The sequence below is a fragment of the Bipolaris oryzae genome (genome assembly GCF_000523455.1).
Source record: "Bipolaris oryzae ATCC 44560 unplaced genomic scaffold scaffold_45, whole genome shotgun sequence".
Taxonomy (NCBI): domain Eukaryota; kingdom Fungi; phylum Ascomycota; class Dothideomycetes; order Pleosporales; family Pleosporaceae; genus Bipolaris; species Bipolaris oryzae.
Genome location: NW_006911321.1, coordinates 37,939 through 58,753, shown reverse-complemented (window position 1 = coordinate 58,753; position 20,815 = coordinate 37,939). Strand labels below are relative to the sequence as shown.

At 50.7% G+C, this 20,815-nt stretch overlaps 9 protein-coding genes across 9 annotated transcripts; 4 read left to right on the top strand and 5 right to left on the bottom strand.

Annotated features, from left to right (window-relative positions):
- Positions 1-152: 152 nt before the first annotated feature.
- Positions 153-1,004, top strand: COCMIDRAFT_35743 (uncharacterized protein; the record flags this gene model as incomplete). The annotated part of the gene is made up of 2 exons (XM_007688641.1): positions 153-235; positions 287-1,004. 2 exons carry the CDS (start codon positions 153-155, stop codon positions 1,002-1,004), a joined length of 801 nt encoding a protein of 266 aa, XP_007686831.1.
- Positions 1,005-2,578: 1,574 nt separating this feature from the next.
- Positions 2,579-2,806, bottom strand: COCMIDRAFT_92272 (uncharacterized protein; the record flags this gene model as incomplete). The annotated part of the gene is made up of 1 exon (XM_007688660.1): positions 2,579-2,806. One exon carries the CDS (start codon positions 2,804-2,806, stop codon positions 2,579-2,581), a length of 228 nt encoding a protein of 75 aa, XP_007686850.1.
- Positions 2,807-4,829: 2,023 nt separating this feature from the next.
- On the top strand, positions 4,830-5,000 carry COCMIDRAFT_92354 (uncharacterized protein; the record flags this gene model as incomplete). Its single annotated transcript, XM_007688659.1, has 1 exon — positions 4,830-5,000. The coding sequence occupies one exon, from the start codon at positions 4,830-4,832 to the stop codon at positions 4,998-5,000; it is 171 nt and encodes a 56-aa protein (XP_007686849.1).
- Positions 5,001-6,099: 1,099 nt separating this feature from the next.
- On the bottom strand, positions 6,100-7,209 carry COCMIDRAFT_4292 (uncharacterized protein; the record flags this gene model as incomplete). Its single annotated transcript, XM_007688619.1, has 1 exon — positions 6,100-7,209. The coding sequence occupies one exon, from the start codon at positions 7,207-7,209 to the stop codon at positions 6,100-6,102; it is 1,110 nt and encodes a 369-aa protein (XP_007686809.1).
- Positions 7,210-10,517: 3,308 nt separating this feature from the next.
- On the top strand, positions 10,518-10,913 carry COCMIDRAFT_25347 (uncharacterized protein; the record flags this gene model as incomplete). The annotated part of the gene is made up of 1 exon (XM_007688629.1): positions 10,518-10,913. One exon carries the CDS (start codon positions 10,518-10,520, stop codon positions 10,911-10,913), a length of 396 nt encoding a protein of 131 aa, XP_007686819.1.
- A 1,257-nt stretch (positions 10,914-12,170) lies between these two features.
- On the bottom strand, positions 12,171-14,924 carry COCMIDRAFT_35741 (uncharacterized protein; the record flags this gene model as incomplete). The annotated part of the gene is made up of 2 exons (XM_007688640.1): positions 12,171-12,181; positions 12,224-14,924. The coding sequence occupies 2 exons, from the start codon at positions 14,922-14,924 to the stop codon at positions 12,171-12,173; spliced, it is 2,712 nt and encodes a 903-aa protein (XP_007686830.1).
- A 1,432-nt stretch (positions 14,925-16,356) lies between these two features.
- Positions 16,357-16,986, top strand: COCMIDRAFT_92321 (uncharacterized protein; the record flags this gene model as incomplete). The annotated part of the gene is made up of 1 exon (XM_007688658.1): positions 16,357-16,986. The coding sequence occupies one exon, from the start codon at positions 16,357-16,359 to the stop codon at positions 16,984-16,986; it is 630 nt and encodes a 209-aa protein (XP_007686848.1).
- Positions 16,987-17,567: 581 nt separating this feature from the next.
- Positions 17,568-18,491, bottom strand: COCMIDRAFT_92260 (uncharacterized protein; the record flags this gene model as incomplete). Its single annotated transcript, XM_007688657.1, has 1 exon — positions 17,568-18,491. A coding segment is annotated over one exon (924 nt), but the record flags the coding sequence as incomplete, so codon positions are not given.
- Positions 18,492-18,960: 469 nt separating this feature from the next.
- On the bottom strand, positions 18,961-20,691 carry COCMIDRAFT_92250 (uncharacterized protein; the record flags this gene model as incomplete). The annotated part of the gene is made up of 3 exons (XM_007688656.1): positions 18,961-20,091; positions 20,138-20,445; positions 20,613-20,691. The coding sequence occupies 3 exons, from the start codon at positions 20,689-20,691 to the stop codon at positions 18,961-18,963; spliced, it is 1,518 nt and encodes a 505-aa protein (XP_007686846.1).
- Between the last annotated feature and the right edge of the window lie 124 nt (positions 20,692-20,815).

The window sequence follows — 20,815 nt, the reverse complement described above, 5'->3', positions numbered from 1 at the left end:
CGCGTTCCCTTACTTGTACTCCACCAACATCGCATGCCAAGATAACGAATTGTGAATCTCTTTTGTCGCATATGCTATAGACCTCATTGAAAACTATTGGAGCACATCAGGTGTTTTCATCATTAGTTTGCGACAAGGCTGTGACCTCCAACATGGCTGCCCCAGCGAAGATTGACCGACAAACAACCACACCTTTCTTACTGCGCCTCTTCTTCAAGCAAGGATCATTCCATAGGCAAGTTGAGAGTATGATATAAAGTACCATCATGTCGCTAACAGACCCAAGGTTAGATGAGTTCGATCCGACACTACCACGTCTTCCAACAAATGTCCAAATCTACACATGGCAAAGCTGCACTCTGCGTGAACTCTGTCAGCTTCTCCTTAGCGCCGTACCGTCAATGTTACCACAACCATATGCTGGATCGCGTATCGCATTCCGACTCGTATACCCTGACATACAAGGCTCCAACCGACCAGGCGCACCAGGACGATTTATATCGCGAGACATTGGCTCTGTCATAGTAGGCGCCCCGTCAAGAAATGATGACGTTGACATGGAGATGAATGAGGGAGGAAGTGTCGCAGAAGCTCTCAAGCAGCTGGATGGCGACCCAGACAGGACCCTTGCAGATGTCAAATTCCTTATTGGTGATTACATCGCATGTGCGATCCTCCCACCATTGCCCGACGGCGGCGTACCCGCCGCGCCACCACCGCTATCTGGACCAGGAAGAGGTCCGCCGGCAGGCTCCTATGGTGGGCGAGGTAGAGAGAATGGCTTTGGCGGTCGAGGCGATTGGGGTGGCTATGGTAGAGGAGGAAGAGGAGGAGGGGGTGGTAGATTCGATGATAGAAGGCTGAGTGGGGGAGGTGTGCCTTCAGGCGAATGGAGAAGAGGCGAAGTACCACCAGAGCGAGAGTCAGGATTTGGGAGGGGAGGGAGAGGACGTGGAGGTGGAGATGATTGGCGTGACCGTGGCAGAGGCAGAGGCCGCTGGTAGTTACGTCGTATGTCAGAGGGCTGTTTCAATAGACTCCAATTGTTCATTCACTCACAAGAGCCAATTATACCCACTTCACCACATTCGAGACGCAAGAATATGCCGTGACAGCGGTAAGTTAGCGGTTCGTCCTAAAGATATGGAATTGACCAAGGTTATCCGGAGGCAGTATGAAAAAGCAAAGATTTCTACGACCCCATTCCATGAAATTATTGTTCAAAATAAAGCCGGTATGTCAATCCCAGTACGATATATTGAAAGTTAGGCAGAGGCCCGTATCATTTTTTGCATAATTTGCGAACGTCCTTCTCATAATGAGTACGTGAAAATGCCCAAGTTTTTCCATACAAAAAATGGCCCAGTATACACCAAAAAAGTCCATGTAACTTTCTAGATGACACAATGATTCCATGTGAGTCCTGAAGCAATCTCTCCGAACTTCTCGTCCATTTGTTTCCGGAAAATCGTGATAGCAACCCAGTCAATATTTCCATAAGTATCCTCTCGATCAAACCTAGGCCTTTTTCTCAATTTCTAGCCAGCTTCTTCTAGTCATCTCATACTCCGTTTTATTACTTTGAGTTTTTGATTCTCGACTTGTTTGATGGCTATCAATTGTGTTGTACGGTGGTGGTATCTGGGATTTACATGGCCTCGCAATATCAGGCTATGCAAAACCTATTTCTCGCTTTTGCATCATACCATGTTTGATGAATATGGAAGCGCTCTATGCGTATTTTTGCTTTCAGTAAGAGAAGCATGTAATCACACATGTCATACTGCCACTGACTGGTCATGATAGCTACGTATGCATTTACCACACCGTTATCACCACTCACTATTGTAGTGACAGTAGCAGTTTGAAATGAAAAGGTTGGCATGAGACTTTGACGAAGAATCTCAACTATTTGGACATGAGCTCTATCCTGTTCATATTTGCTTGAGTAGCTGAATTTATCAAGTTCTATTGATTACTGGCTTCATACTGGAGTCTCTTGATACCGTACCCTTGCCTCCATTTTGTCATTAGTGATTGGTATTTCTTCAATGACTAGGAAAGTGATGTTAGTTCCTTTTGCAACACATTTAGATTACATAATAGTATCATAGCACAACTTGTTGAGGATATACTATTCAGATGTTAGTTCACTCTGGAAAAACGAACCTTCTCAATGACGGTGCATTGGCCAGCGGAAGTAAGAATCAGACATGGGCGTTCAGCTTCATAGTATGGTTCTCTGTGTTATTCAGTACTCCTTACATGCAGATTTTGGTGCCACACACTGTTCGGGCTACAAGATTTGTTCTAGCCAACCATGTCGAAATCGCAAACATTGGGTTTCCCGTCACCTGTGAGCATCTCAAGCCACAGCCCGATTGCTCGCCATGCATGATATCTCTTCATTGCTCACCGCCTCCTAACTCGTGCGCCATACCATAATGTTATCGTGATCTGTCATTCTTCATCAATTGCATGTACGCGAGTCTTAATCCCAAAGTGCCTTTCATCACTGACAGATATTGCATATCCAACACATTGGAACCGAGCAAGAGTAGAAGTTTCCAAATCCCGTTCAAGGAAGCAAATCGAATCGAAGTTGACGCTCGAGCAGCTCGCTAGCCGCCACCTGCATGCCAGATGGCGGCACATCACTGACATACCACGCGTAGGAGACTTTCATGAGCTGCGGCTCATGCCATAGCAGCGGGTGCACTAGAACTCGGAAGTAGCCCCGAAAACATCGCTGCACACCAACCCTGCAGTTGCACCAAGAACAGTAGAAGTTGGCAACCTCCACCATCGAAACACTGTAGTGAAATTGCCAACAAAACGATGCTGGAATGTGGAGGCGAAGTACATACACACTGCGGCATGCATCTACCCCGGAGCCCGCATACGGCGCAGCCTCAAACAATGAATCCTCAGCTCCTGAAGCGAAAGAGAAAGAAAACAATTTACGAGGATTGGTGCTGTGCTTCCTAGATCACACTCATCACCACACACACACACTCTCTCTTCTTCATTCCACCACCCACCAAATTCCCATCCCGTGATTTGCAAGGAAGAGGAGAAGAAAAAATAGGGCAGTCTATCCACCCGCACCAACCCCAAAACCACCCTACCCCTTACATAGAAGCCATCCACCTAGCCTTCCATACTACACATGTACGTGCACGCACGAAGGAGCACCCATCTTCAGCCGCTCCCCCCCTTCCTCCTCCAACGCAAAGCCCACCAACCTGCAGCTGACCACACACGCCAGTACCGTCCACCAATCCCTTCGCCTCCCTTCCCGACCGTTTTTTTTCAACAACCTACTTACCATCCTTTATGCACCGCGCTTGTCAGCGCTTTGTGCGACATCTACAGGGCGTGCATGTGCAGCATAAGCCTCATGTGCGTGTGAGTGGACCCCCCACATGCGGCGCTGTTAAGGAATAAATGTATGTATGTAGCACAAGTGTGTAGATGGTATGCATAACACATGCGCCGTATGCAGTGTACGTTGCTTGCGTCCCGCGGAAGAAATGATTCGCGCGCGGATGATGGGGTGGGCTACGGTGCTGCGGTGTGGGCAAAGGAGATGATGGGATGGTAGATCAAGAGGTTGTTACTAGTGGATGGATGGGGTTTTTTTGTTTTGGCGTGGTGAAGATCTGCGGTTGGTGTGGGGGTGCAGAGGTGCGCGGTGTGGATGACTCGATTCGATGGGTGAGGTTTTGGGCGCGGTGAGTTGGTGTATGCTGGGTTGATGGTGGTGATTTGGTCAGTTCATCTTTTGGATGCACAGGGCTTTCATGCAGGATTTCGTGTCTCAGGTTTAGGCTGCGGACGGTATTCATATGATCATTTGACATTTTTTGTGTCTTTGAGCATTCGTGCTGGACGTGGAATGGGTGGACGGTTTGGCGTCGAGAGTTCCCAACTACTACTATGAGCCGTCTCACCGATCAACGCCTGGTACCTGCTTGGACTCGAGCATTTGGTCTTACAAAAAAACAAAGCTCTAGGCGGTACTTCGTCGGCCAATTGCCACGTGAAGCTGATATCGACCATGGAGGGACTACTGTACGTGTGGAGAAGTGGATCAGACGTTGATGTACAGCCGCAGGAGTGTGATCAGATCGCTTTGGGTTAGGGATTTGGACATTGCTGCATGCGCATTTGACGCTGGATGTAGCCGCTTAGACGCTGGGACTTTTGAGGCGAAGTTGCTCTGCATAACGATGATCTACACGTTGTTGATCTCTTCTTGGATATTTGTGGAATTGCTTTGCTGTCACCGTGTATTGAGTGACGCCTTTTTGGCCCCTGAAATTCTAAAGACAGGATGTTTTTCCTTGTAAGAATTCGCTCGAGGTATGGTGTCCGAACAAAGAAATATGGGTACAGCTTAGCTGAGAGGGTAGTAGTCTACCGGTGAAGGTATAGTGAACTGCGGGCTAAAACAGCATCCTAATCACTTTTGCCTCACTAACTCAATAAAATACCCACATATTTATGCACTCGCACACAGTGCCTACTACGGTTGCCAAGCACATGATCTGTGGTTGGCACTGTTCAGGCCGTCGCGAAGCTGATGAGGCTGTAGCAGGTGGACCGTATTCCGTATTGCGAATCCTGCAAGCGTATCCTAGAAAGACGGCGTTCTTACAAGCCTGGCATGAGAGCAGTCCACGTGAATCCATCTTTTGCTTGTAATTGGAGTATTGCTTTTAGAAATGCGGCCAATCCCCCCACATGCTAACCTTGCAAAGGATGCCGCGCTAGGTGATGGCTTACTGTGCCGCCGTTGGTTGGCCAATGCAAGCGCTGCGGCGCGCATGGAGAATGTGACGACTTTCAAGAGGTCCATAACAACGGCCACAGATCCGGAGGCGCAAGGTAGTAGGCACCTTGTATCCACCGCTGTCGTTTTTTGTTATTCCTGTGATGGCTCCGCGGGACCTTTTGCTTGGTCGATGTTTGTAAAATACAAGTACAAATGCAGATAAATACTTGATCGACCAGGCTGATTCCATGGTTCATGTGCAGGACAGCAAAAACAACAGTGAGTATAGACCCATTAACCTGGTGTGGGGCAGACTTGGACCAGATCGCACCTCGTATCTTGGGTCGTATGACATTGACGCTTGCATCTGAGACGGAGCCCAACGTCGTCAGACTGACATCCTTGGAAAACGGCTAGTGCACACACATTTGAGTTCCTTTCCAGTTACCGCTTCGAGTATAGATAATATCGAAGCCTTACAAGGTAGGACCTTGTCTCCCACGCAGTGACCACTTACCACCCGCCTGGCAGCCCCAACGCCAACTGGCCAAGCTCTAGCGAACCGGAAGTTATCCTCCAGAGAGGCACCTGCAGCTCGCTACATCTTGGTTCTGTGGCTCATGGCCATCCATGTCCATACTAGTGTGCCCCATTTTTTTTCGACAAAAAGAGAGGATTGGCTGTCTTTCGTCTTCTGACCGGTGTCAATGCCTTCTATCCAGGTCCCGTCGAGGTCAGCCAGTTGCGTTAGTGAAGTCAGCCAGTTAAATTAGCGTGTAGTCAAATTGGACCTGGCTTTGGCTGACGTTAGCCACGAGCATTTTTGAGAAGCGTCATTGTTGGCGATCTTGAGAATGCCGATTTCGATCAAGGGGTCTCCCCCCCAGCACGTCTAGTGAGGGGATCGCTTTCTCATCTCACGTGCTTGTCAGCTCATGCGGGAGATGCCAGTGGCGAATTTAGTGCAATCTGGAACCGGAAGACAGGGACTACATGGACCATAGAGCCCCTTGGAGGTTCTCTAAGATATGTCTTGCATGAGAAGTGCACAAATCACGATTCTTGGGACTTGAGATGTGGGGATTTTTTGTATTTTCATTGTTATTATTGTCGTTGTTTAAAGGGGGTTTGCACACTAAGAAAATTTACAAACAACAGGAGAAGAAGCGCAGAAAAAATGACACAAAGTATGCCGAAGCATGGTAATCACTTGCCTCCCCAACGCCAGCAACATCAAAAGACTAGAAAGACAAAACCGAGATGAGTCACATCCATATACGGTCGAGTGCCATAGACCAGACGACACCAATCCAGGGCTTAGCTCAGGTTTGCGTGAGCTTGTTCTTGATCCATCTTACCAGATCCTTTTCCTTGGGACCAAGGATTCCCTTGAGTTCCTGGTATGTCATCTTCCTATTGTTGCCCTTTCTCTTCCCAACCCTCAAGTGTGTGAGATAATGCGAGCGGAAGTTGTCACTCCTTCGGAAGCGCGCAAAGCAATCAGGAACCTTGCATTTGTAAACGTTGACGAGGCCAATGCCGTGAACACTTCTGATATGACGGCGAAGATGCTCTGGTCGTTGAAACTTTTTGGGGCAAGGCGTGTCTTTGTTGGGCCCGATCAATTCCAAGCACTGATGCCTGCGATCGGTTGTTGTGTGGAAGGTACATGTGTTGGCGGACCATCCCTCAAGCCTGTAGACATTGGATCTAGGCTGAGCCCTCCTAGAAGACCATCTTCTTGGGCGTCTGGATGAAGAGGGTTCGTCATGCCACGAGTCATCGCTATCAGAATCGCTCAGGTCGTCGCTTTCATCGCCAATGTTGTTGAAGCCTGAGAGATCGAAAGCCCCAGAATCCACAGCTGGGGTTGGGGAATCCTGCTGTGGCATAGGATATGGCAGGTAGGGTACGGGTGCGGATACTCTTGGTTCAGGCAAAATAGTCGGCATCAGTTGATAGGAGCGCTGTTCGTAGCTGGGGATTTCGTGATAGGGCAGAACATAAGGTCGTGAGTTCCAGGAAGTGACTTCAGGGTAGGTGGATGGCCAGAGAGACTCAGGTTCATTCGAAACAGCCGCATGGTTGGTTGAACTGTGTTGGACGTTGTGGAAAGCTGGTTCGAGGGTGTTGTAAGCTGAGAAGCCGGTGTAAGGCGGTGAAGACACGCTCTCAGAGTGACTTATGGTAGAGCTTGTTGAATGCGGGCTACCGCAAGATACCTCAAGTGCCAATATATCCATGAATTCCATTGGAGTACCCATTGGTCGATGTACTAATGTATCGTGGTCAAAGTTATGGAAAGATGGGCGTTCATTGAACGATCCAGTTATCGGTTCGTTTGTATTGCGGGTTTGTGCCTCGTACGGTTCCGAGTAATTCTCAATGTACTGGTATGGGCTTGAAGTATAAGTTGGGACTCGTTGCTCCATGACAGCTGATGCAGGTCTTATATGCAGTTAGCGCCAACATCTTGGTAAAGGATCAACATGCAATCCTACCGGTGCAGTTACGCTTTCTGGTCGTAGTACAAATCAGAGAATAGTGGATAGCGACAGCACAAGACTGGTGTAAGGGACTTGGAGAATCTGAGATCTGGATTGGATTGTTGCACAGGCAGACGGAACCATCTATGTTATAGATCTGGTGCGATAGCTAGACCACAACCATGCCTCAAGCTCCTCGGAGGGAGGCATAGTAACCCCTCATTCGAGAGATTGCTGGAGATCGGTCAATACGACACGCGCCCAGGAGTATGGTTCTTGCTAGGCCTGGGCCGTACAATCTCAGCATACCACCCTTGCAGCGCACACGGCCTTGGTTGCTGGCGGCCAGCGGATAGCCCAAAATGACATGGGTGTCACGCTACTTTGCGGCGTAGTTCAAAGACTGGAGCTGTGGGCCAGCCTGAATTTGTCAAGTGGCGGGCGTGCTAGTGGCGTGCGAATACCCTTGCCACTAGCCATCCACCTGCGCACCAAGGCCTTCCATAGCATGAATGATACACTTGCCTTCTCCACGGCTTGACGCCTAGCGACTGCCCAGCGTGAAAATCGCGGGGAATATACCTGTATGATTTGACGCCCTCAGCAGGTGGCTGAAGGGAACTTCCAGCGCGGCTTGTGGCGATCGGCTCATCAGGGTCTCGATTCTTGAGCCGACACGTACATTGTCACTTCGTAGAGTATCCTCCATCTTCGGTCCTGTGAGGCGGTCGTTCAACCTGCCAGATCACCGCTAAGGCCACATCTTATGGGTGATAAGACTGGCATAAGCGAAGTACACACTCAGCACATTTGTATCCAACTAGCCGTTGATAGTACACTGATAATGCAAATGATGCAAGCAGACGATCGGATTGGGAACGAAGTCTTCTGGCGGCCGCTTGCTGACAGCCGGCACAGGGGTCTTACCATCGTCGGAGCATCGTAGTGGAGGGTATCCATTATCGACCGTGCTCAACCCAAGGTCTTTGATGCTGCTGCGGTCGACCCGTTTCAAAGGCCTATACTACAGCCACTCGTACTATTTACGCAATCTTGCAGGTCATGCAAGCTTGGTTGCTGGGCTCTATCAGACGCCAGGTGCAGTATAACAAAGCCAGTATTACGCTCTATTTGTGTAGGTAGGCGGCATATACGGCCATGGCCTCTTGAGTCACCGTCATTTTCCAGAGATGCCATCACCTTCCCAGAAAGTCGGTAAGTTCAAGAACCGGTTCACCGAACATAACTGCCGCGGAGTGTCCCTGTTCTAGCGTACCAATCATTGTTCAACCAATCAGCCAAGACATTCATCCCTCTGAAGGTTGTCTAGTCGAAACTCTAGGTGATGTGCTTCAATGGGCATGCACTTGTGTGATGATGGTGGTGGTGATATAGCCCGCCATGATGATATCTGCGTAAGATGGATGCGCGCCACTGAATTTGATTTTGGAATGCCCAAATGTGTTACAATTGCGCATAAAATTGGATTGATACATAGTGGAGTAGCCGTGCCCCATTCCTCCCAAAAGCACGCATATCGAGCCCACGAGGCGTTGATCGTTTCTGCAACTGGATTCATTCTGCCCCGATGATGGATTTTCCAGGCCGTGCCACACTACAGCCCGCGTCGTGCCTCATGTCCAACAAAAGCAAGCAGATCCATGAGAGTGGGTGCTTATTGGTATTTGCCTAGTCTGGCTGTAAGACGTCCATGACTACCGCACTGATTATGCGCGGTTAACAAACCAGTGCCGAATGCAACCAACGTAGCGTTTTCTAAACGGTGCCAACTAAATAGTATTGTCATAACTCTGAGTAAAAAGCATCACCATCTACCATTGTCGTAAAAGTTTCGTTTTTGGACACGGGTATATTCGGTAGAACGTCGGCTTGAGCCGATGTGAAGAAGCCGCGATGCCGCGGCAGCAAGGCCGAACAGTGAAGGAGAGAATGTGTGAGAGCAACTGTCAATGGTCCGATTTCGAGCAAGCTGAGTCAACGGGTTTTAGCAAGGATTAATCCGGAGTCGCTAGTGGGAATTGCTAGCCTATATGCCGTGGTTCTGTGAGTCTAGCGAACATATTCTTCTAAGTGGCAGTATATCCGTGTTAAGTCTCCACACACACACACTATCGATGCCAGATGCTTGGGGCCTTTTCCCGTAAGACAATCAGTCTATCTTACAGTGGCAGTCGCACCATTGTAGAGAGCGGACGCTTATTGAAATGATTGGGCAACGTGGCCGCGGAGGAGACAAACACACAGGCTGGTTGGTACCTGGTCGTGCTTTGCAGTATCCTCTGCCATGGTAGCGAAGTGACTTGACCCGCATGTGGCCTCATGCCCTTGGCACGGTTGGAGTGTGAGGCAGCTCTATCAACCGTCTCCATGGCAGTAGTGAGCCAACTAGATGCTTAGTACTTAGGAGTTGAATAAAGGATGCTCGGGGTCACCTAGCGTACGGCCTAGCGTGTTTGCATACTATGCAGGGCCTTGACTTGGATTGAACGTATCAGCTTCACGTATCAACTCCACAGCTCAATTAGCAACGATAGTTTATCGGATGAAGGGAATGGGGCATGTGGATGTCCAAAAGCCTCTATCGGAGCAAGCGAGTCATCAGCGCTCTCTCGGAAGAAGCGGATTCAGCAAACTCTCACCTTGTTAGTAGGGTTCAGTTACCATTTAGAGCCATAGAAGCTTTGCAAGACCCCACACCGAACAATCTCTCAGCCCTGCCGCTACGGGCCATCCCTTGTCTAGCCAATCATTGTGATTAGCGCGCCGTGACTATGCTTGCATCCAACTACGCATACGCGCGACTTGTGGAGCCAACATGGTGATGAGACTAAACTTGAAATTTCGCTTCGCTGCAGCAAGCTACGATAAGTCGAAATCGATCTTTGTCGGAGTCAGTATTCTGGATCGAGTATGTTGAGCGATTGGCGACGCGATCAAAGATGCTGGCAACGTCTGACGTTGTACTCGCACAGCCTAGCGCAGTAACCTGGGTACCGTTACCGAGACAAGCGCCAAGCGCGCTAACCGAGATAAGCTGGCGTCAATCCCCCAACATCGACATTGATGCCGCCGGCTCAATTGCCATCTTCCGCGTAAGCGCCTCCGCCTGACAGCATCAATTCACTTGCACCGTTAACTCCGGGCCTGAACGTTCCCTGTGCCGATGCCCACGGACACCCGTGTCTGCTACGGCAGCCCGTGCCAGCTGGAGAGACCGCTGCGCTAATGACACCATGGCGGCGCCGACTAATCCCTTGGAGGGGGCCTACGGGTGTATATGCTCCGCGGAACAGCCACGCTCACCAGCCGCAGTACCAGGAAAGGGGCGAGAAGACCCAGCTCAGTACAATCCGGACGAGTCCGTTGCAACGACGACCATCAATAGCGAAGTTAAGCCCGCCTCAGTGTTCTTAGTCAAAATCCACGCCCCGTCACTATCAATGGGCCCGGGGTGGGTGGATGTTCAAGTCCAAGTCCACATGCATTTCTTAGACGCAGATCGTTCTTGCGCAATGATTCAGCCGGCCGGCACGGGGAAAGCGAAGCGCACAGTCCCAGGTACGTCAACGGACTTGCCACAGGAGCCAAACGGCCTGTTCGAGACTCCACTACCGGATCCCGTAGATTGATCTCTGCTCAACTCACTTGGTATCGGACTCCTCGCTCTCCGTCCATGTCGACGGGCTCAGATCCCTGCTTCTTTGTTGATCATGGAATGGAAGGAAAAGTTCATTTTGAGATCGTCTTGTGTATGCTGAGACAGCGGGACATCGATGGCTACTCAAGACGTTTCAACATTATGATGTTGACATCCACTGCTTTCAGAATCTCACAAGTCCTATGCGCGTCCTCGGGATGAATCCATGTCCTTTTGTGCTCAAGCCAGTCGGGTACCCACCAGGATTCTGTGCCAACGTGTTCTCGCAAAATATCTCACCAAGACATCACAAGTCCAATAAATGCATCTTCATAGAGCAATGCAACGATGATCACGAATATACAATTGACGATCATTGTGACTCAAAGAAAATATGTACATGCTTCAGTGCATAAAGATCTTCAAATCAATTCTAGTGTAAAGCACCCATTCCGCTAGGAGTTGAGCGAGGCCTCTTGTCACGCACTCAACCCCCCTTTTTCCCGCAACAAATTCGCCTTTCTGTTCATTTTCTCTCACGATAGGAGTCGACCTAAGAAGCAGCAAGATTTACCCAAGCACCCCTGACAAACACTTACGCTATATACACACAAACCATCCTTCACTGGCTACAGTTTGAAGTCACACACATCATCAATCTAACTCCTTCTCACCAGAGAATAGCTTCCTATACGATTATCAACAAAGCACCACCTTGCCAGCTCGTACATACTCGACAACCCCAAAGACTTACTGAACAGAAAGTCCGATACTCGACTCCGATACATACATATAAACCTTTACAGGCACACACACACACACATACATCGTCCCCAGTTCGTCCCTTTAGAGAGCAATTCAACCAAACCCCTTGTCTTCTCCTTTCCTTGAAAAAAAAAAGAAAGACCATGTGCACAACGCGGTTCATCCTTACAAGGCATGTTGCAATGTTGTCTGAGAAAAGGTCGCCACAGCCCACGACATGAAACTAGGAACTGTTAAATCACGTTGAATGTTTTTCAAAGACGACCCGAATACATTATGTGGAATAATAAATACAAGGGAGCGAAAGGTGAAGCTATGTAACAGAGTATGCCAACGTATCGGCGATTATATCTCGAAGACCACCAGTAACACCTAGCCATCACCAATCATCCCAAGCAGTATCACACGGCATCTCCCAACACATTTCTCAATACCACATACATACATACATACATCCAATTATCCAATAATCTAATTGATAGAGCTATAAATGACCTTCCTTGCTTTCTTGCTCCACCACAACACCCCTCTCCTCACCTCGCCTCGCCTTCTCCCCCAACCCCACCCCCTTCCTCCTCGCCTGAACAACAGCATGCAAACACTTCCCCACAGCCTCCAAATCTCCCAACAACGTAACATGGCCGCGATCACTCGACACCACACCCCCCTTCACAACACTGTACCCAGACGGCACCATAGCTGCGCGAGCCAGTACAACGCCATCTCCACTCGCAAATGCAAGTTCATCGTACACATCCGCGCGCTTGATAGCTTCCCTGCTTTCCACCTTCGCGCCGTAAACCGTGGGAATGGATTTACCGTAAATCAGGGCGATGGGGGGATACCGGTTTGCGGCCGTGTGTTCGGGTCGGTGATCGAGTTCTTGCTTGAACTTCTTGACTTCTGCCAGGGTGCGAGTTAGGTACTCAACAGCCTTATTGTACGGGATGGTAACGTGGGTTGCGGGGTTAGGTTCTTTGGAGGTCTCGGTGGCCTGGTTGTGGCCCATTTGCGGGCCCATGCCCGCTTGCTCGGCGCTGCCCTCTGTGACGGCGTTTGCAGCGTTGCGGGCTACGTCAGAAGCGTCTTTTGCGGAGCTGTTTTTGCGGGGAGGAAAGGTAGGGAGGACATTTGAGACGGCGTTCATGAGGCCGCTCACGCTGAAGGTGCTGTCTTTGGGGGGCTCGGGGCGCGGCAGGGGTGCTGCTATGCAAGGAGAGAGGCGGTGTTCCTTCCAGGTGTTTACATCAAAGAAGTCGACGGGATATTCCTCTTTGGTGTGCTTGTTGATGAAACACTTTCCGTCGAGGGGCAGTAGTGCGAAGGATGTGCGAATGCTAAAGTTTACTTGAGCGGTCAGGACACGAGAGGATAAGAGTACGTCGTCCCCGTTACGGAAGGGACCGAGGATATTGACACATCGCTGAGGTACTCCAGCGTAAACGACTCCAGCAACAAGTTCAGGACGCTGATTGATCACATGGCGGGTGATTAGACCACCTAGTGAGTGTGCAATCATCGTAGCGCCCCGCTTCTCTGGAGGTACTCCCGGTTGATTACAAGGCAGTGTTTCAAGAAACTTAATCATCTGCCTACTGAGAAAATGTGGCGATAGTCTCCAATCGTACCCGTAGTTGTGTATTCTCAGCTTTCCCTCCTTAGCGTTATCGCTCGCCTTCAATCGCTTGAAAAGGCGTTTTGCAATATCAACCGGGCCAATATGGGTCAGCATACCACTGGGAATAATGGTCTCATGCATCTTCTCATCAGCATCTGGATCGAGAGGCACCTCAAGATCTACCTTTCGTAGATTTAGTCCAACCTTGATAGGCACCCACAATTGCCGATGGGGAGGTTCCGCTGAGCGCAAAACGGAGCCACGATAGCCTCCCAATATCACCAGATCTCCCTCTATTTCTTGGAGAGCCTGTGTGAAGTAAGGGTGCATTTCCTCCGCATCTCCAGGGCGGAGCGAAGATCTCTTCAGTTTTAAAGAGTCACTGCGTGGTGTCGGTCCAGATGTACTTCCACGAAGACCCGCTCGAGACGCAGGTCTTTCCTCAGTATCACGTGCCTTGGATACATTGCTGAAGTTACGGTTCCTGAACAACTCGGTACTGGAGCTCAGGTTGAAATTGTGGAGTGAAGGACTTGGAAGCTTGAAGTTCGAGTCTTGCCAACTGTCTTTCAGAGCCTTAAGCCTGCTGTTGACCTGTTCATTTACACTTTCAAAACGCGAGTCGTCGCCCAAGGAAGACGCAAGAGATCTTGTCCGATACAAGAGCAGAGACCCTTCGGAGTTGGAACGACGCAGGCTAGGCGCCGGCCGTTCGACTGGCGTTTGACTTGTTGGAGAAAGAGTGGATGAGCTGCTGTCGCTGAATTCACGCTGTGGTATTGGAGTAGTGTTGGACCGCTGAGAACCATTTGAAAAATTGCTCGACTTGTTTCTAGAGGCATCAGGCGTGGACTGACGAGCACCGTCGTGTTGTGGTATGTTCTGAGGTTGTGGTGGGTTGGCGAGCGTATCCCGCCTCCTCTTACTAGATTGCTTTGGGGCAGTGTCTACTGATGAAGATGACAGACTCGGTAGCGAAAAATGCATGTCTTTGTAAGACTTGGTAAGCGAGGCTGGTATATTAAAGTTTATGTATTTGCGCACAGCCTCGCCCATTGAGCTTCCTGAGGACGCTCGCCTTCGCCCATTATGCAGGTGCTGGCGCAGCATAGCGCGATGATCGCCCTGCTTCTCCTTCTGGAATGTCTTTGGGCCGGCGCGCCATGGTGAGGGAAGGCGCGTTGGCGGATCCGATTGTTGCCCACGGCCGGCATTCCTTGCCGTCTGGGCAGGCGCTGGCTTGAGGTCGGGCTTCTCGGTATGCTTGGGTGTCGCTGTCGGTGACTCTGGTGTGCGTGCAGGCGATGCCGGTGTTTTCCGTTCTGGAGACGCTTCGGCAGCCTCCTGCCAGCCGTCGAAGAAGGCCCCATCTTCGGTCGCGTCGAGAGCAGCAGCTTTTTCCGCAGCTGGTGTCTTTGGGGAGGTGAGACGCGTCTGCTGTCTGCCAATGCTGACGCCTATGGCTGACTGCACCGTCTCGAGTTCCAAGGCCCTCTCTTCTGGCGTCTCATCCTCGGAAGGAGTGAGGTCGCCGTCGATGATAGAGGCGAATTGGATCTCGGCGAGGGCATTTTGACGGCGAGGCTGGCTGCTGGCTGCAGTGGGAGCTGGCTCTGCCATGTTGTTATTGGTGGTGGATGTTTGCGTTGGCTGCAATCATGGCGAGAGAGCCGAGTTGAGTCGTCATGCCTACGGCACCTTGCTCATGTCGTTGTGTGGCAGTGTTAGCTATCCGCCCACTGCCGAGGGCAAAGGACACTATAGGCCTTTGACCTGGCGGAGAGGCCTATCTCAACTCCTGCCATCTCTTTGCAGACGAAGCGACGGTCGCTACTGTGTCTGGAAATGGTGTGAAAACTGTAATGGCGACACGATTCGATGGAAACGTTAAACGTCACACGTGAAGCGCGTCTTTGTCCCCGATTGCGTCTGCCCAGCCACCAGCCACAAACGCCACGCTGTACCTTAGTCAGCCCACGTTGCTTACATGTGAGAATCGACCAATAAGACAATGCAGGATAAGCTCTCCGATTGCTCGAGTGTTTTATTGCAATAGTAGTCGAGATGTGCAATAACATCTCCACCATACGAAAACTCCTCCCCAGGTTAAATTTCACAGAGAATCCTGGATATGACGGTACAAATAGTACTGATTCAGCAATGGCGACTTGAGTGATCTATCTCTGGATGAAAGCCAGTATCTACAGTGCTAGACATGACAATCTATAGGATGCTCTAGGCATTTACAGATTCTTCCAACTGCCGGCATCTCACTCGATACGCCCATTGGCATTTCTTGGAAACAGCGCGGGGATTCACCGTCAATGCTGTCATTTCCTCTCTTTTTATCGTTGAATCCAATGCTATTTCACTTCAAGATAAATCTACTCACGCGATCAATCTTGCCACACAAGCACTTTTTCCCTCTATTTTTCATTTAACTACTGTCATACAGCATAGTATCTGTAGCACATGCGATTGCGACTCCAATTGCGGCTCCGAGCTTTTCCGTTGTGGTACACAAGCTAGCCTCGGATGTCATGCCTCTCAGGAACAAGTCAGCCGATCGCCATCAGACCACCACTCAGACACGTCCAAATAACAGCGCATGTGGCCCCTCGCTACCGATGGGGTAATCGATTTCATAATGCGGGGCAGTTTAGACATACAAATCGTCATCGCTACCGGTTCCTTCTCGCGTTCAGCCGAGCATTCGCCGTCCGCCCGACGACAAGCGAGGCAGCGACCGCTTGTCGTCACGCAATGTCAAGCATGTGCATGCTGATCGACTGCCGAGTGGATGCATAAGTAGGGATTCTCATGCTCTAGTGTCTGTGCTGAGTGAAGAATATGATCCAAGTTTGCAGTGCACGGATCGACGTTGAATCTTGAAGTCAAATTTGAATATATTTATAAGAGGGAGCAGCAGTGATAAATAACCATCTTGTCCAACCCGCCTTGGAATCCTACACTCAAAGTTTCAATCTGCTTGGAAGACTCGCACTCGATTTTCATATTCAATTCAAATCGTACGATAATTTCAAAAACAGCAATGGCATCTCTACTCCACCTCCCAGCTCCCCTCCCGCCAACATCCCTCACACTGGGCCAACTCATTACCGACCCCCTCTCCGACACCTCCATATCCCACACCCCATCAATCACCCTCGACGAAACCAATCACGTCACAACCGCCCAAAAAACAACCCTCAAAACCCTCACGAATCCCACCACATTCCTCTCTCACCTCGCCCACTCCCCGCAAACCCTCTCCTTCCTCCGCAAAACAACCCTCCAAGGCAAACCAATCTACCTCGTCACCGCCCTGGAAACCGCACAAAAGCCCTCCTCCTCCACTACCGCCTCCTCAACTTCCGTCCGCCGCGTAGACTCAGCATCAGACATCCACTCTAAATCCTCAAAGCAATCAGCGGATGAGTCGATAGTAGCGGTCGGGCTGAGGGAGGTGAAATGTAAAGTCGAAGATAGAGAAGCACCACATGCGTTGGAGGATATTGGGTTTGAGTGGGGGTATTACGAGGATGGGGAGGATGATGGACAGGTGGCTGTTGGGTTAGGAGGAGTACTGAGTGTTGATGGGGAGGGCGCGAAGGACGGTAGGGGGAAGAAGGAACAAAGAGAGGAAGAGGATAGTGGAGACGAGGGGATTGGGGGGTTTTGAGGGACGTCTTTCATGATCACTTTTTTCACTGTCGATGAGCAATGCTGGGAGGGGGGGTTTTCTTTTTCGACGATACTTCACGTTGATGATTGAAATTGGGGATTAGGAATGACTAAATGGACGAAATGGTTCGCAAAGGGACAGAACAAGAGCGGGAATGACGCTTAGTGGTATAGCATGGGTATACGGCGTTAGAAATATTTTGCACATGTATGCAGTTTTACAAGCTAAAGATTTTGAGAAGCATACTTGATCTTCCTTGGAGTCTTCTTCGAAAATTTTAGCGTGGTGAACAGTTGACCACCTCTACAAACCCTTATCCTTGCTGTTCAGACATTTGTTCAAACATACACATAGCTCATCCCATGCGGCAAAGACTAGATTAAACAAACGCTCAATACTTGAGATCCAGATTCAATTCCACGCAAGTCCTGCTCTAGCAGAGCATCTATGGTTTTCATATTCTAACAAAAACCCATAGACGAAACACGTAATCGTTCACCATCTGAACAATCATAATGGTACAAGTAACACCCAAACTCCCCAGACCCAAACATACAATACAAAAGCCTTACTTGGACCTAAATAGACTCTCCAGTATCAGCTCTGGGACGAATACCATCAGCAGAGAAAGCCCAGCCACGGCCTTCAGTCGGCGTCATAGCCCTCCGCTTCTCCACAGGACTCCAATCCATACCGGGAGCAGGCAACCCCGCAATAGCCGCATCGTCTCTTGCTCTCTGCCTACTACTGCTCCTACGATGCCCAGCACCATCGGGCCTGGAATATGCAGTCGCCTCTTTTGCACCATTGAGCCCCTCCGGATCCGTAACCAACCGCACACCAGCAGAGCGCTGACGTTCTTTCTCAGCATTCAACCGCTTCCCCTCGGCCTTCTTCTTCTCAAACTCAATAATCAGCGTCTTGAAATATGCTTCTGCCGCGCTCGTCGCGCTGTAGTGCACCGGTGTCCAACTGTAACTATTGCTCGCAACCGGATTTGCACCGTACTGCAGCAGCATACGTAGTGCTTTCAGCTCGCCAGCGGCAGAAGCATGATGTAGCGCGGTATTGCCCTGGTTATCGCATGCAGAGAGAATATTCGTGCCGTGCATGATCAGCGTGGGAATCAAGTGCAAGGTGCCAGACCCTGACTTGCACGCTAGCATCAGCGCATCCAAGCCCGTCTTGTTCTTCCAGCCCACGCATTCGGGGAATCGCTTGGCAAGGTAGACGCCGCATTCTTCTTTGCCGGCCATGGCGGCGAGCATCAGTGGCGTCTCCCAGTCATTGTTGCGACTGATCATGCCGTCTTCATGGCCAGCATCGACGAGGAATTCGGCGATGGTGGTGAAGCCATGCTTTGCGGCGAGGTGCAGCGAGGTGTTTGAGCGATCGTCAAAGTCTGGGTTGCGGATGTAGTTTGGGTTGTTGCGAATGATGCGCTTGACCAGCGGGAGGTCGTTCAGTAGGATGGCGCGCCGCAGACGCCGGGGTACGTCAATCCTGGTGCTGGTGTCAGGACAATCATGATGTCCATCTTATGCATTGGCGCATGTGGAATTGACAAGAGAAGACTTACATGGCTGCCCCAATCAAGCATGTTGTAGTTCCCAAGAGAGCATTGGCAATCTGGTCAAGTCGTGACGTGAGGGAGAACGGGCAGTGGGGCAGCAACGCGTTGGGTCTTGAGCTGGTTGCGGGGGCTACTAATTCACGAAACGGCGTCTTGCTGCAACCGGCTAGAACATGCATCGATGTGCGGCATGGATGTTCTTTTGGTTAGGTACGCTTGCCTTTTGTCACATGTTTCTGCATCAGTAGTGGTATACAGGCACTCTTGTGAACTTTGCGTTGTCTCAAGTCTGTTCTATTCATGCATCATTAACATGTTGATCTATCTCGTCTCTGCAAGCGCTTCCTAATACCAGTTCCGCACATGGCTATCGTACACGCTCGACTATCAGACCCCGCTTACAAGCCCTCAAAGTCACCAGCCGCATCATCCTCATCAATGTCTCCATCCTGAATCTCCTTGGCCAACTCGCGCTCCCTCTCGCGCGCCTCCTGTGCGTTCTTAAGTTCCAGGCGGTGTTGGTTCATTGGGTAGCGCATTGCCTTGACACATTCGTCATGCAGAGTCAGGCACGCGCGAATGCGTTCGTGGAACGCCTCGCCGGGCTCACGGGTTGCGTAGATGTCTCCAGCCACCTTTGTCTGCATAAAGCCCTTCTCGTGGTCAATTGACGCCTCGATCACTCCATCGCGGATAGCCTTTGCGACAATGTACTCGGCCGACTCTTCACTCTCGAGACCAAGGCGGATGCAAATGTCGCGGAGCGAAATGCGCGAGTAGGAAAGCGACAGCATACGGATGCCCGTCTTGATGACGTTTTGTCGCAGACGAAGAATAAGCGTGTAGGTGCCATCACGGTGGAAGACGGATGACGATTGTTGAACCACCTTCAAGAAGCCCTGCAAGTCACCCACACGGACAGCCTGGACCAGACGGAAGTAGGGCTCCATGGCACGCTCCAAGCGGGGCTGGCTGAAGACATCGCGCTCGGGAATGTCACCCATCAACAGCTCGACAACGCAAAGCAGCTTCATGGAAGCCTGATAGAAGCCAGTTGCGCAGTGCGCAGATGGCGACTTGCGGGTCGCGCTGGTCAGGTGCTCGTGTGCCTCGGTGTAGGACAGCTGGATAGCCCTTATGCGGCCAAGGTAGTACAGGTACCTCGCAACCTGGTTATTGGGAGCATTGGGTGGGAACTGTGTCTGCGCCACAAGCAAATCGGCTTGTGTGATGTCGGCAGTCGAGAGGTAGTTTCGGAGCAGCAGCGTAGTGACAGACGCTTGGGTATCGGGGTCTTTTCGGAGAACAGCACTTCGGAGAGCAGCAAGCAGCTTTCCACGGATAGTGATAACGGCCGATTGCTTGGATGGGGGCTTGGGGTCCATCTCCTCGTGGAAGAGCGAGAAGTAAAAATAGGCCTTTGCCGCGAGCGAGTCAAGTGTCCGTCTGTTCAGTTCTCGGATCTTGTCTACCAGCTTCTCGGAGAACTCTGCGCCCTCTTCAAACTCCTTCTGGTCGTAGAGATATACCTTTTGCCGTCAGTCGCTGCCCGCCCTGCACCCATAACGAACATACCTGTATCAAGATGGCTATGTAGACATCCACCTCGGGCAATGGCTCCTTGGTGCTGCTTTTGTTGAGTTGTACCTCCTCCTTATACTGAGATACAACGCTCTGTATCGCCTCGCCGTCCATGCCGATGTACTCGATGAAAGTCCGGGCTGTGGTGTTGTTGGGCTGGTATGTCAAGATGACGACGGAACATAGTACACGGTCGGTGAGTCTCTTGCGGAGAGAAGATATTGAACGGAGAGCGCGCAGAGTGAAGCGGGTATCGAACTGCGCCACGGCGCGCTCAAGAAGGACAAAGTTGCTGCGGATATCTACAGTCGTCGGATCAGCACTCTGGTCGAGGTACTTGCAGGCCGCACTCTCGGTGGCAATCATGTGGTTGGAACACATCTTGCGGACCGACCATGCCGTCATGCAGTCGGCACAGGGGCATTTTGAGGTAAAAGGCATGCTGTATGGCGCAAATTGGGCGACTTACCGGCAATGGCCTTCTGCTCCACGTTCTCGGTTTTGGGCGCCTCGCCCGCCGTAACGACGCCTTCCATGCTGTCCGCCATAATGGTCGCTCTTGTGATTTCTGCGGATTGAGAGGAAGGTGCGGAGCGAAGATCTGGGACAATGAAGGTTGGCAGTGGTGAGCGAGGGTTGGTAGTGTTGATGCTTAGCTGAGGGTGGAGCTCC